The sequence below is a fragment of the Anabrus simplex genome, chromosome 3 (genome assembly GCF_040414725.1).
Source record: "Anabrus simplex isolate iqAnaSimp1 chromosome 3, ASM4041472v1, whole genome shotgun sequence".
Lineage (NCBI taxonomy): Eukaryota > Metazoa > Arthropoda > Insecta > Orthoptera > Tettigoniidae > Anabrus > Anabrus simplex.
Genome location: NC_090267.1, coordinates 331077725 through 331092508, shown reverse-complemented (window position 1 = coordinate 331092508; position 14784 = coordinate 331077725). Strand labels below are relative to the sequence as shown.

The 14784-nt window shown below is 39.7% G+C and overlaps 1 protein-coding gene across 2 annotated transcripts in view; it reads left to right on the top strand.

Annotated features, from left to right (window-relative positions):
- The window catches only part of LOC136867293 (dynein regulatory complex subunit 5), a 115005-nt gene that overhangs the window by 27319 nt on the left and 72902 nt on the right, over window positions 1-14784 (top strand). For both annotated transcript variants that reach the window (XR_010859653.2, XM_067144444.2), the window contains exon 4: window positions 8699-8983. Coding sequence is in view for 1 of the 2 variants with exons in the window: in XM_067144444.2 (XP_067000545.1) it covers window positions 8699-8983 (285 nt within the window). In the remaining variant the exon portion in view is untranslated. The remainder of the gene's footprint in view (window positions 1-8698; window positions 8984-14784) is intronic.

Below are 14784 nucleotides of genomic sequence, written 5' to 3'. Positions count from 1 at the left end.
ATAACATACAAAATATTTTCAATAATCATCCTTAATAGGATAAGTTTACAACTTGAGAAAGAATTAGGAGAATATCAAGGAGGTTTTTTCAGACCCTGGAGGAGCTGTCCTGATCAGATCATGGTCTTAAGTTGATAATGGACTATAACAGGAGAAGAAACGGAGATATGGTGATAACATTTGTAGATTTCAAGAAAGCTTATGATTGCATCCATAGAGAATCTCTGTTTAAAATTTTAAGACATGGACTACACCCAAAATTAATAAACATGATAAAGTTGACTCTCACTAACACCAAATCAAAAGTGAAGTTTAGGGGTGAAACATCAGAGTCATTTGAAATAAAAACTGGACTACGGCAGAGAGATGGCCTCTTACCACTATTATTTAATTGTGCTCTAGAAATGGTAATAAGGGAATGGTTTGGGAAATATCCCCCAAAAAGAAAGATTGGCCAAAAAATCAAAACAAATTGCCTGGGTTTCACTGACGATTTAGCATTACTAGCAGTGGACATAAAAGAAGCAAAATCCCAGATATCAGAACTTCAAACCATTGCAAATAAAATTGGCCTCAAAATATCATTTGAAAAAACAGAAATTATGCCCCAAAAGCCAACACAACTAAAAGAAGTTACCATAAATGGTAATAAAATCAAAATAGTAACTTAGTTTAAGTATCTTGGTGAAGTAATAACACATACCGGTAACCTAAATGAAAAAATTTCAGTCCAAACAAGAACAAACAGATTAGCTAAAGCACGAAAATTAACATGGGATATCTACAGAAACGTTTATCAATAAATGCAAAAATAAAATACTACAACACAGTTATAAAAATGGAATATGCAGCAGAAACACTTTTTCACCTGAATAAACAATCAAATAAACAAAATATTGAAAGGAGGATTGGAAGAACCTGCATCAACAAAAAATACCGGAAAGATAGACAGTGGGAGATAATGCCTAACAAAGTCGTGAACAAAGAGCTAGAACCCATTACAGATACTATGTGTAAGAGGAGACTGGGATTCTTTGGACATATCATGAGGATGCGGGATTCGAGACTTCTGAAACAACTCGTACAACACAATCTCATATCAAAAAATACCACAACAAGATGTAAATGGATCAGAGAAATAAGAGAGGATCTGAAGGAAATAGGCCTTACAACAGAAGACACCTCAAATAAGATAAAATTGAATACAAAACTCAAGAATAAAAACCTCCGCTTTAACCCTACACTAAACAAACCAACAACACGCATATTTTCAACCAAAGAAAGGACACGAAGATCGGAGCATCTGAAGAAGTACTGGGAGGACCGCAAAGCCCGAACAATCCCTTTAAAGAGACCTCATTGATGGACTGACTAAAGTGATCCTATGCAGTCATAAAAGAAGAAGAAGAAGAAGAAGAAGAAGAAGAAGAAGAAGAAGAAGAAGAAGAAAATATAGGATATTTAATACTTTTTCCTGGACACCCAGACATAGGGGCAAAATATAGGACTTCCCTGCCCACATTATTAAAGACCTCAACCTGTTCTTTTTCCTGGACATAAAGTACAATTTTTAATATTTTTATCAGAATAATTTATTTATGTATCTGTTGTTCGTTTGCTTTTTTATGGTTTAAAGTCATACTAACACATCAAAGGTTTTCAGCAACACTTAGATGGGAAAGGACTAGGATTGGGAAGCAAGCATCTGAGATCTTAATTAACGTACAGTCCCAGCATTTGCCTGTTGTGAAAATGGGAAAAATCATAAAACCAACTTCAGGGCTGCTGACGATGGGATTCGAACCCAACCATCTCCCAAATGCAAGCTTATAGCTACGCAACCATAATTGCATGGTAAGCTAATTTATTGTCTGTCTGTTTAATGAATATTTGATGGGGAACTTTTATTTTACCGTTGGGCTGATTAGTTCAGACGGTTGAGCACTGGCTTTCTGAGTCCAAGTTGGCAAATTCGATCCTGGCTCACTCTAGTGCACAAATACACCAGCCACATGTTGACAGATTTACCAGTGTGTAAAAGAACTTCTATTGGACTAAATTTTTGCTTCTCAGAATATCTGAAAACTGTAAAAGTAATTAAAGATCCAAAACTATAAAACTGTAACTCTCCCAGAAACCACTTACATATGTGAAACCCTGTTCTAAATTAAAAACAAAAGAAGAATTGATCAGCTCCTCAAAACTGAAAGAAGAACCATTAGAACTTGCATAAATAAAAAATACCAGTCAAAGGAGTCTGGAGAATCCTTCCTAATGAAACTATTGAGAGATTGACCCAATCACCAACACAATGAAGAAGAAAAGAATCTCATATCTTGTGACTGCTAGGAAACCAGAGTTTACAGCACCTAGAAGAGAAAATGTCAATGGATCCGCAAAATTCAGCAAGACCTCAAATCAGTTTGGGAGAAAAATGAACCGGATCTTACTAGAGACGATGCAATGATCAGAAACCTCGAACAATTATACTAAAACATGAAACTGAATGTTAAAAGAACAGATACAGAAGAAAAGACCAAGGCATGGAATATATTCACTCAGAAACTGGAGGAAGACTGCAGAGGCAATAAGAAACTACTGTATAGTGTTATCAGAGGTAAAAGGAAACCAATGAATACCATAAAGGCACTTGAAGATGAAAATGGAAGTCTGGTTAGGACAGAAAGTGACATGAGAGAAGTCCTGAAGAACCATTTCGACCACCTACTGAATAGACCAGTTCAAGAACAAAATACAGACCCAGAAATCCAAGCCTACAATGAGGAACCTACCATCTCCTGGACAGAAACTGAGACGGCCTTAAAATCTATGCCTAAAGGAAAATCTTCAGGTGCAGATGAAGTGAATGCAGACATGATAAAGGTAGCAGGCATCCAGGGTATACAGTCGCTGCACAGAGTACTAAATGCCATATGGACAGACAACAAAATACCTGCAGATTGGAGCAAGGGCATTGTAATTCCCCTGTTTAAAAAAGGCAGCAGGTGGAAAACCACCAACTGTAGAGGAATAACACTGCTGTCTCATGGGCTAAAAATTCTAGAAAAGATCATCGAAAGGAGATTGAGAACTGTCATTGAATCACAGTTAGAGGAGGAGCAATATGGATTCAGAAGTAACAGATCTAATTTTTAGCACCCGCATGCTAATGGAAAAGTATTGGGAGAAAGGCAAGAATCTGGCCATTGTATTCCTGGATATATGAGGGTAATCCCAAAAATTAGGTCTCCTATTTTTTTATAAATACAGAACTCTGTTCATGTGGCTGTTGGTCACAGTATTGTGAAGAGCGTTTCCCACGCTCGCATATAAACTTGTGCACGCCACACTGAGGCACTCAGTCTGGTCTTGGCAGCCGTTGAGAATGGAGCTCCCGTTAAATGTTACCGCCAAGTGCGAAGTGCGCGCAGTTATTCGGTTTTTTAATGTAGAGGTACTGAACCGATTGAAATCCATTGCCAATTGATGGAAGTATATAGTGAGGCATGCATGGATGCATAAAGGTTTAACAAATCATGCTTGAAGCTCGGCGGATCACCCTGGATGATCTCTGCACTTTGGTTCCTGGGGTTTCCCGAAGCGCTGCTCACAGAATTTTAACGGAAAAGTTGAAATACCGGAAGGTGTGCGCAAGATGGGTGCCATGCATGCTGACTGAAGACCACATGCAGGAACGAGTTGACTCTTCCCGTGCATTTCTTCAACGCTTTGCAACCGAACAGGACAACTTATTGGACTCAATTGTCACAGGTGATGAAACCTGGGCGTTCCACTTTACATCTGAGACTAAGCAACAATCACGCCAGTGGCGGCATCCCTCCTCGCCAAAGCCGCGTATATACAAGCAAACACAGTCTGCCGGTAATGTCATGACAACTGTGTTTTGGGATCGAAAAGGGGTATTGTTGGTCAACTTTATGCCTGCTGGAACCACAATTAATGCTGACAGGTACTGTGAGACCCTGAAAAGCTCAGACGGGCAATTCAGAACTGGAGAAGAGGAATGTTGAGCAAGGGCATAAACATTCTCCATGACAACGCTCACCTGCACGTCACCCGGCAAACCGTTGCTCTCCTGCAACAGTTTCAGTGGAACATCATCACCCACCCACCCTATAGTCCTGACTTGGCGCCCAGTGACTATCACGTGTTAGCTAAGTTGAAAGAACATTTGGCTGGAAAGCAATTCAGCACCAACGACGAGGTGAAAGGTGAGCTTCACAACTTCCTGAATAGCATGGCAGCAAGCTGGTATGACATGGGCATACAAAAACTGTCACAGCAGCTACAAAAATGCAACAATCAAAATGGTGATTATGTAGAAAAACAGCTAAATGTTCAAGCTGTAAAATTATGTAAACCATTGTAGAAATAAACAGGTCTATGCATCTATAAAAAATAGGAGACCTTATTTTTGTGATTTCCTTGATAGAAAAGGCCTATGATAGTGTTATAAGAGATAAGATATGGGAGTGCCTGATGAAATGAAATGTGCCTGAAGGACTGGTAAGGAAAATTCAGATGTTGTACAAAGACTGTACTAGCTGTATATAAATTAGGGAAGTTTGATCATCATGGTTTGAAACCAAGAGTGGAGTTCAACAAGGAAGTGCACTGTCCCCACTACTGTTCATCACTGTTATGGACAATATAATGAAGAACGTCAAGGAAAAGTTAGATGAACTGAATGCAGTGGCCTTTGCTGAAGATATAATGATTTGGGGTGAAACAGAAGAGGAAGTACAGACCAGACTCAACGTATGGAAATTCTAGTTCCAGGAATATAATCTCAACATCAGCGAGACGAAGACAGTGGTGATGGCAGTCAACAGAAAAGGGCGTCCAGCAAGTGTAAAACTAGGAGACCACAAGCTAGAGTGTGTAGATAGATTTTTAAAAATGAATCAATCACTACTGATCTGCATTTAGGGCAGTTGCCCAGGTGGCAGATTCCCTATCTGTTGTTTTTCTAGCCTTTCTTTACCTTGGAAGTGTAATCTCCAGTGATAATTTGGTCAGAAAGGAAATTACAAACAGAGTGAAAAAGGGATCAGAATTCTATCAACAAGTAAGAAAACTTTTATGGGAAGACATGATTCCAAAACCGGCCAAACTGATGATGTTTAACAGATATTTCATATCAATATTGATCTATGGTATTGAAGCATGCACCCTCACAAAAAGAGATTCATCAAGACCGCAAGCATCAGGGATGAAATTTCGTAGATCCAGAAGACCAAGACGGACAAGTTAAGAAACAAGGAGGTGAGGAAAGAAGCCTGAAAAAAGACATCCCTATTAGACCGAATCTGCACATCCAGACTATGGTGGTATGGGCATGTGATGAAGATGGAGCCTACAAGAACAGCCAGAATAAGTTTGGAAAGACAGGTGGAGAGGAAAAGACCTACAGGAAGACCTAAAACCCAATGGATGGACATGATCAAGGTTGATCTAGTTACCAGGGGATGGACAGTGGATGTTGTTCTCCATGACAAGTTGTATATGGAAAGGAAGAAGTGGAAGAGGCTCATAAACAGTACCCGGGAAACTGGAACAGAACAATGATGATGATGATGATGATGATGATGATGATGATGACGACGACGATGATGATGATGTACTTCCTCAGGCGTCATTTCACCAGCATCATTGTCCTCCTCCCCATGAGCTTGGTTGTTCACAATGTCACCAGGAAGATTTCGTTTTGAGAAGATTTTCAAAATATTCCTTCTACCTGTCCATTGATTCCCAGGGATCTACTACGAGTTCACCTGATTTACCCAAAACACTATTCATTTCATTTTTTCCTCCACTTATAAGATTCTTTACTACTTTCCAGAAAGGTTTCCCTGCTGCTTGACCTAGCCTTTCCAGATAATTACCAAAATCTTCCCGCAACTTCTTCTTGGATTCAACAACTGTTTGTTTCACTCTGTTTCTTTTACCTACTTACAATTCCCTGTCTGCACGAGTCTTTGTTTGGAAATATTTCTTACGACTTCTTTTTACGTTTAAAAGCTGCTCTCACTTCATCATTCCACCAAGATATTTGCTTTTCCCAACTTTACACACAGTTGATCCTAGGCTTTCCCTTTCTGATTCTACTACAGCATCCTTATATGCCACCCATTCTCTTTTATATATCCTGAATGTGCTTACTGCCCATTGTTTGGAACTTTTCACTAATATCCATGTACTTCTGTCTAATTTACTGGAGATCTTCTATCCATGTTCGTCTGCAGACTGATTTCACTTTCTCTATCCTAGGCCTAGAGATACTTAGTTCACTACAGATCAGATTATGGTTGGTATCATTGAAAAATCTCCAGAAAACCTGCACACTCCTAACAGATTTCCTGAATTCAAAGTCGGTTAAGATATAGTCTATTATGGATCTGGTGCCCCTACCCTCCTACGTGTATCAGTGAATAGCCTTAGGCCTGTACCTGTATTCATAACTAATCCCATACTAGCACAGAAGTCCATTAAGTGCTTCCCTTTCATATTAGCTTCTATATCTTCCCCATATTTACTCATCACCTTTTCACATCCTTCAAGTACTATTTCCAACTTACGCATTGAAATCACTCATTAACACTATCCTATCCTTGCTGTTGACCTTGACTGCAATGTCGTTCAATGTTTCATAAAATATGTCAACTTCATCCTCATCTGCACCCTCACATGGTGAATACATTGTGAGATTTCTAGTTCTAATTTCTCCAACTGCCAAATCTACCCGCATCATTTGCTCATTTATGTGCCTAACAGAAACTATGTTGCATGCAATAGTATTCCTGATGAACAGTCCTTCCCCACACTTTGCCATTCCCTGTTTAGCACTCGTGAAGTATACTTTATAATTTCCTATTGCTTTCTCATTATCTCACCTTACCCAAATGTCATTAACTCCTAACACATCCAGATGTATCCTCTTTGCTGACTCAGCCAGTTCTACTTTCTTTCTTCCAAAAGCCCCAATCATATTGATCGCCAAGTTGTTTCCAAGGAATCCCTCACCTGTCAAATGGGAGTGAAACTCTGTTACCCCCATAGCTCTGAGGCTTGCTTAAAATGTTCTGAGCATGCTCTGTGAAAATTCTAGTGAGGATCTCTCCTTTAACAACTTAGGGACCACCAGTGGATTGTATAGTCCTGACTGCCTGAGCTCAAGGAGGCCTTGACTCAGAATATGTCCAAGATGCACACTCCCATTCCATAGCAACTGGTATCCTGTGTCTCGGGACCACTTACTAGGTTACTCAGCCGTTGCCCATGGTTCACGAATTAGGACGATACTACAGTAACCCACGCCGCGAACCAAGGAACATTAATGGACTTTAATCCCCAACCTAGCGGGAATAATACCTGAGATCTCTTGGACCAAACGACAACATGCTAGCCAGTTAGCCACAGGGATAGACAGAATAAGCAATGAAAAGGAATGAACAAGTGAAAAGTCAGGTCATATATAGAAAGATGGGAACATGATAGGGGACATGTAACAGGATGAAAACTGATAGGTCAGTGTCAGAACAGGGAGTGGAAAGAGAAGAAAAGGACAAACATGAAAACACAGAAGCACAAGCTCTATCCCTACATCTGCTGTCTTCCATAGCTAGGCTCTCTCTTCATCAGTACCAGTGCTTCTACATCCATTTCTTCTAAGTCCCTGATGAGCTCATGTCTGCTTTCCAGATTCTCCAGGAGAGTCAGGAGAGCAGGCACTTTGACAGATCCTCAGTCTTGATGTGTGAATATTATAATACAAAACCCAGATGGAGACAGCAAAAGAGAAGAGACTAAAGAACAGACAAAGGAGAAAATGATCCCCGTAGGTATATATAAGTTAATAGACAGGAACAAAGATGAAACAAATCAAGTCATGTGTAGAAAGTTAGGAACATGAAAAGGAACATATAATAGAAAAAAAGATACAATGATAGGTTGGTGTGAGAAGCAGGAGCATCAGAAAGAGGAGACAAGGACAAAAACAAAAACAGAAAAGCGCAATCTCCACATCTTCATACACTGCTGTCTTCACATAGACATGTTCTTTCCTCATCAATCCCATTTCTTCTCAGACCCAACCAGCTTGTTTTAATCAGAAGGACAGGCATCAACACTTACTGAAAGTCCATCTTGTTAGATCCTCAGTCCTGGTATGAGAAGTCCCTTTTCTCTGTTTCCATGTTTGTCCCCATCTACTCTTTCTATTGCTCCCTCTTCCTACATTGATCTGTCATTGTTGTTATGTTATTATTTATTATGTATTCTCTCTATTTTTCTATACATGACACTTCCTCAGACCATATAAACAACTTTTTATGAAGCAAAAGTTTTGAATTTAAATCACTGTTTTCTTTAATAATTTTAAAAATCTTATTCATCATCAGATGCCTCACTATTCATAACTGTATGTAGAGAAGTAAGTAATGCTACTTCATAATGCTATATTGCATGGAAGCCTGATGTTTCTTAATCATTCTATTTTAGTGTGGATCAGTGGTAGAGCATTTGCTTCTGGATCTCAAGACTGCTTGTTCAAACCTGGAAGAGGTAGTCAGAGTTTTGAAGGGCAGAAAATCTTCTTTTAATCTTTTATTGAATGTTAGCATAATTAAATAAAGGCAATAGAATTTTATATTTAAAGCATTCGAATGTATGTTTTCAGATGAATTATGTTCCTCATTATGATAATTCCTGGAAGCGTCTGTACCTGGAACGTGATCTACAGGAACACCTGGAAACACTGGCAGTAGCGGAGTTTGATTTGGATACTGAGACAGCCATCCTGAATTTGTGTGCCCCATATGTGAAGAAACTGAATCTGCGACAATTGCAGGTGGCCAAGCCACTACCTATGTCAGAGTGGGGTGGAGATGAGTGTTGGGTAGAGCCTCCACCATCTGACCACATCAACTTGGAGCCTGTCCTCAAACTGCTGAACCAACTAGAAGTGAGTTCATGAATTTTCTGAGAACCAAACAATGCTCTCAACACTACCATCAAATAAGACTTTTCTCCAAAAGGAGCACCTACCATTTACTACCATACCTATCTGAAAATTATCTGTGTTCCATATCTGAAAAAAGTTCATTAGAGGGATGTTTATTCTGTTATACTTAAAAATAAATTTAACCCATAAATAGTTGCATTTTTTATTTTGAAAAAGTTACCAAAAATTCCATCTGAACCATGTAAAGTATGTAGTATAACACAATAGCACCAAAAAGATGTTCATGTACCACATATAAACACTGTTACCATATGGTAATGCTGGCATTGTACTCAAAAATCATGCGAGGCTCTGATACTTTTTGTCAGCTTGAGAATATCTCTTTATTTGAGATACTAGATTGACACCATGGCATGTAAAAGCAGCCGAAACAACATTATTATCCAACCCCTTGACTACGATAATGCCATCTTCCTTGTCAATAGATGACACAATATCTCCTCTCTTCTTTGCCTTAGAAATTGCTCCTTTCTAGTATGAAGAGCAGGTCTTTGGAATCCTGTTTTCCCTGATTGTTCCTGTCCCATCATATTCTCTTTGCTTTAGATTACTTAAGAGATTGACTCCAGTATATAAGTAATTGAACTTGAATGGTAATTTTTGAATGTTCTCAGGAAAAATCATCAGTCATATTTATTAGAGGAGTTACACATTCACCAAACTCTTGTTCATATTCAGGTCTTCCCCTAGGGTTTTTGCCGGGGTGCACATAAAAATTTACTAAACCTGAATTGAGACATCACATTTTGTATCCAAATCTAATGGACTTGCCTCTGATATACTGGTTGCATGAATTCAGAGTATTCAGACTCATCATAATCCAAGTTCTGTTCAGGAATCCAGTACTTGAGAAAGTTTGATTTGAGCCTGTCCATTAGTGGATGAAATTTCCACATTGTATCTGTTTTACCAGGTTGGGTGTTGTCTGCACAGAGCAGATATTTTAAAATTTGCCTAAATCTATCCTTCCTCATGTGATCAGAAACCCTAGAATTTCTCCTATCTTTTTGATAATCCTAGTAAAAGTCTTTACTTGGCAGCTGGGTAAAGCCTCACCCATCAAGAATGGCAATTTCGTTTCCTCAGAAGAAAGCTTAGGATCAGGATCATTACAGAAAAGTAGTATACTTAGTATACTGATCCACAAGGAAATATAATTTCACTGTCCACAAAACACTCATATATTTCTAAATTGGTCATGCCCTTATATCTCTCATAACTAGTTTCTGGGAGGATTTGTTGAATTATATCCCAAGTAATCGTACTTTTGAATCCTACCTCATTTATAACCCTTTGACCCCTCTAAGATTTGACAAACACTTACCTTCTGCTCTTCATTCTGCTGTAAATGTCCATCTTTTCTCTCTACATTGATCCCATCGTAATGTTACGGCACTTTACTGAACAAGATTTCTGTGACCGACTGTGCACGAGTTAAGGTGTAATTGTTCTTCACGAGCATTCACTCTCTAACTTTTTGCCTCGCTCTATATCACATTTTCTGTCATCTGTCTGGAATGCTTGAGAACACCCAGTGATGTCATTGTGTTTGTGATTGGGCCTTTTCCACATGGTCAGGACTATAAAACAGGCATATGCATACTGTAATCTCGTTCTTTGCTGAGTGAATCTTGTGGCAACATGTGGCCTAGCAGCTCTCAGTTTGCAGGAGATAAGGTAGGACTTGTAAGTGAATATTCCATCCTTTCATGACAGTTCTACCATCCTGCCATTTCCACAATGGACCCGCACCATTTGCTAGTAATTGCTAAAATCATATTACTTGCATCATTCTCCTAATGAGAGAGATTATTGAACTTTTTATTAATTTGGTTAGCTATTTCCCTAAATTTTATTTTGTGGTGATGGATTAATGATCCACAAATCTTCGATACATCGAAATAGGGGAAATCCTAATGTCAGCTATATACCATGTGAAATTGTGCCTAAGAAAACAGTTTTTCAATAGCCAGTAAACTTTTTAATCATGTACTTGGAATTAAACTTTAATGTGATATTTTTATATAGATTCTCTTTGTTGGAATCTATTCAGTTATGAGGGACTTGGTTCAAGACTTCATACGAAGGTTAGGGCAAAAGTCATGGCAACAATTTTTTTTTTTTTTTTTCTTCTTGAAGATACCAGTCCGGTTGGAAAATGTGACATATACAGACAAAAGGACAAGGTGTTAACTACATGTGCGGACAATGAATAGCACTGAAATATCGTAACACACTAATTTATTACGGTAATATACAGGGCAATATGGCCTTCCCGGTGCAAAAGAATGACAACACAGTACACATAAAGTTGACATGACAAACCTGGGCCCAAAGACCCTCAAAGTAGTCCCCTGCTACTGACACCACACGCTGCCAACAATGTGGGAGGCGCTGGAAACCATCTGCCTCAGCATTTGCCGCATCATGTGTGAATTGAGTCACCTGTTGGCACACAGCATTAGCAGTGTCCTCTCATGTTGCAAACCGCCTACCACGTAGTGGTTCCTTAATCTTTCGAATGAGATCAAAGTCACAGGGCGAAATGTTGGGAGAGTACGGTGGGTGCTCCAATTCTTCCCATCCCCAACGTCACAGTAGCTGCCCTACACACTCTGTTTTATGTGGTTTTGCATTGTCGTGCAGGATTATTGCACTGTCCACAAGATCCGGATGTTTCTCCCGAATGCCACGTTGTACCTGTCGCACCAGGAAGTCCCTGTAGTACTGTGCGGTCACTGTTCTGCCATGTGGAACAAAGTGGTAAACAATGACACTCCTGACGTCATACGTGACAATCACCATCAATTTGACTGGGGAAGGATTCTGATGGACCTTCTGCCTCCTTGGTGATCCAGCATGTCGCCACTCCGCAGACTGATGTTTCATTTCTGGTCCGTATGCCCTGGCCCAGAATTCATCAGTGGCGATTATTCATGACAAAAATTGATTGCTGTCCTATTGCCAGCGTGCAAGGTGGTCAGAGCATATTGCATAGCGCACCCACCTTTGAACTTCCGTCAGTGCATGTGGTACTCACCGCGATGCGATTTTGCGGAGTTGCATCTCATTATGCAATATCCTGTGGGCGGTACGTTTTTCGATGCCACTTGCCCTCTCTAACTCCAGTAGCACCCATCATCTGTCTTCATCCAGGAGCTGCTCGATGATGCCACGTGCCACGTCGGTCCACATACTGACAGGTCGTCCTGAATGTTGCTCATCACTGGTTGACACACGTCCTTGCTGAAACTTTCCTACCTACCGTGCTACTGTAGGTGGAAGTTCTGTAGGAACTTCCACTAATTCACTGTGACATTCCATCGCATTTCTCCCTCAGAGAACGGGTATTTTGATATAAGCGCACTGCTCAACACGGGTTACTTCCATCTCGCACGACACTCACCAACTGACTGATTTCACAGGCCCTCGCTGCACAACTACCAGCTATCACAGAGCCATCTGTTGTTCTGCATACACACTGTGCCTGCAGAACTTCCACACGACACATATACATTTGTGATCCGTTCACATATCTACAAGAAAAAAAAAAAATAGTTGCCATGACTTTTGCCCCAATCCTCGTAAATTGCTTACTTGATACTAGGCAGACTGATGTGAAGTCAGCATTTAAACTGTAAGTTATAAACTGTGAAGGTGTAATCTCTAAGATCCATGCTCTTTCTGTTGTAACTTTAACTTGGTAATTCTATGGACACTCTTACTGTTTCTCGTTATGTTTGACCAATTTTTCTGTCAAACACGATTCTTTTCATTGTTAATTCTATTGAACATGTTACTGTTTATTAATGTACTTGGTTCCAAGAAGGACGGTTCCTCCTGGCCTTGGTAATTAATAGAGCTGCGTGCTAGGAGGCACTGGATATCATCCTTCATCATATTCTATTCTGCTTCCTTGTTTTTATGAACTTTGTCCTCCTTGAGTTTCTATTTGCTCACCTTGTTTGTATTAGGTTCATTCATAATCTTTCCTGATTACTGATTTATTTCTATTATTGTAAGATCTGTCATGAGTGTCTTTATGTATAGTCATAAGGATCTCTTGGTTCACTGTGTACCATGTTAAAAATCTCCTAGTCATACTAGTCATACTGATTGTACATTTCTTTGGCTGCTTGGCCAACCCCTCACTGTCACTAAATTACTCTAAATTCATTTTCCAAATTTATGTAACAAAGAGGGGATTTCAGCTCTGGCTAGAGGAAAATACTACCTCCAAGTCAGATTGTTTCCTCCCTCCCACCAGTGCAGTCAACTAGAGATTTTCTGACTCATCTACTACTACTACTACTACTACTACTACTACTACTACTACTGCTGCTGCTGCTGCTGCTGCTGCTGCTGGAAAAAAACCTCAGAGTCTTTCATAGACGTCACCTGCTCAATGCAGGGTATAGCATCATTCATTGTTGACTGGGAAGTTATGGAAGATGAATCTCTCAGCGACCATCGTTTTATTTATTTTGAAGTTAAGGGATCGAAGAAGCTTAATGATATCACGAAAACGGTGTGGAACTATAATTGGAAAACTTTTAAAATTGCAATCGAGTGGATGTCACAAACTGTAGATACAGTGCAACATACTCTAAAAGATGTAACTGCTGTTCTTAAAGATGCTTGTAGGACCAGCCGATTGAGGGGATCAACAAAATATAAAACACAGTCCCTTACTGGTGGAACAATGAAATAGACATGCAAAGGAAAGACTGCAATCGCAAGAGACGAATTCTTACAAGATCTAGGAAAAAAATCAGCCAGGTCAACTTAATACAATTACAAGCTGACTATAAGGCATCAAAGAGGCAACTAATGAAGCTAATAAAGGATTCTAAGAGAAATCTCTGGCAAAAGCTATGCGAAGATCTAGACAGTGATATCTGGGGGGCAGGATATAAGATAGTGACCGGTCAAATAATCAACAGGGTACCAGTTCAGCTCCCAGCTGATAGAAGGAAAGCCATAGCAATGGAGTTGTTCCCTTGTACTAATGACAGACTTGAAACAGAATCAGATTTTTGTGTTGCAGAACCATTTACTGTGGCTGAGTTACAAGAGGTAGCATGCAATATGAAGACTGGTAAGGCACCAGGTGTAGATGGAATCCCACCAGAAGCCATCAAGTATGCAGTTGAGGTGGCACCTGGTTGGATCTTATCAGTCTTCAATGATTTATTAAAAAAGCGTGAATTCCCCGATGAGTGGAAAGTAGCCAAGCTAGTGCTGTTATTGAAGGCAGGGAAACTATCATTAGATCCATCAGCATACAGGCCACTGTGCTTATTAAACACCTTGAGCAAACTTTACGAAGGATTGATTAAAACTAGACTGGAGAAAGAACTTGAACAACAGGGAGGACTTTCTTCGAACCAGTTTGGATTTAGAAAGGGTAGAACCACAACCCAAGCTATTGAGAGGGTGATTCAAATACAGGCAGAGAGCAGTGAGAAATGGGCTGCCTTGATAACGCTAGATGTCAAAAATGCTTTTAACACTGCTTCTTGGAGCATTATTTTGAGAGAACTTCGTAGGATGAACATTTCTCAGTATCTACAACAAATAATCGTTAAGTACTTCAAAGGATGAAGAATTCGATTTCATGATTTAGAAGATCTTAAAATGAGTGCTGGCGTTCCACAGGGATCTGTCCTAGGACTCACCTTGTGGAACATTCTATATGATGGTGTCTTACGCCTGCAGCTGACAAAACGGACAACATCTAT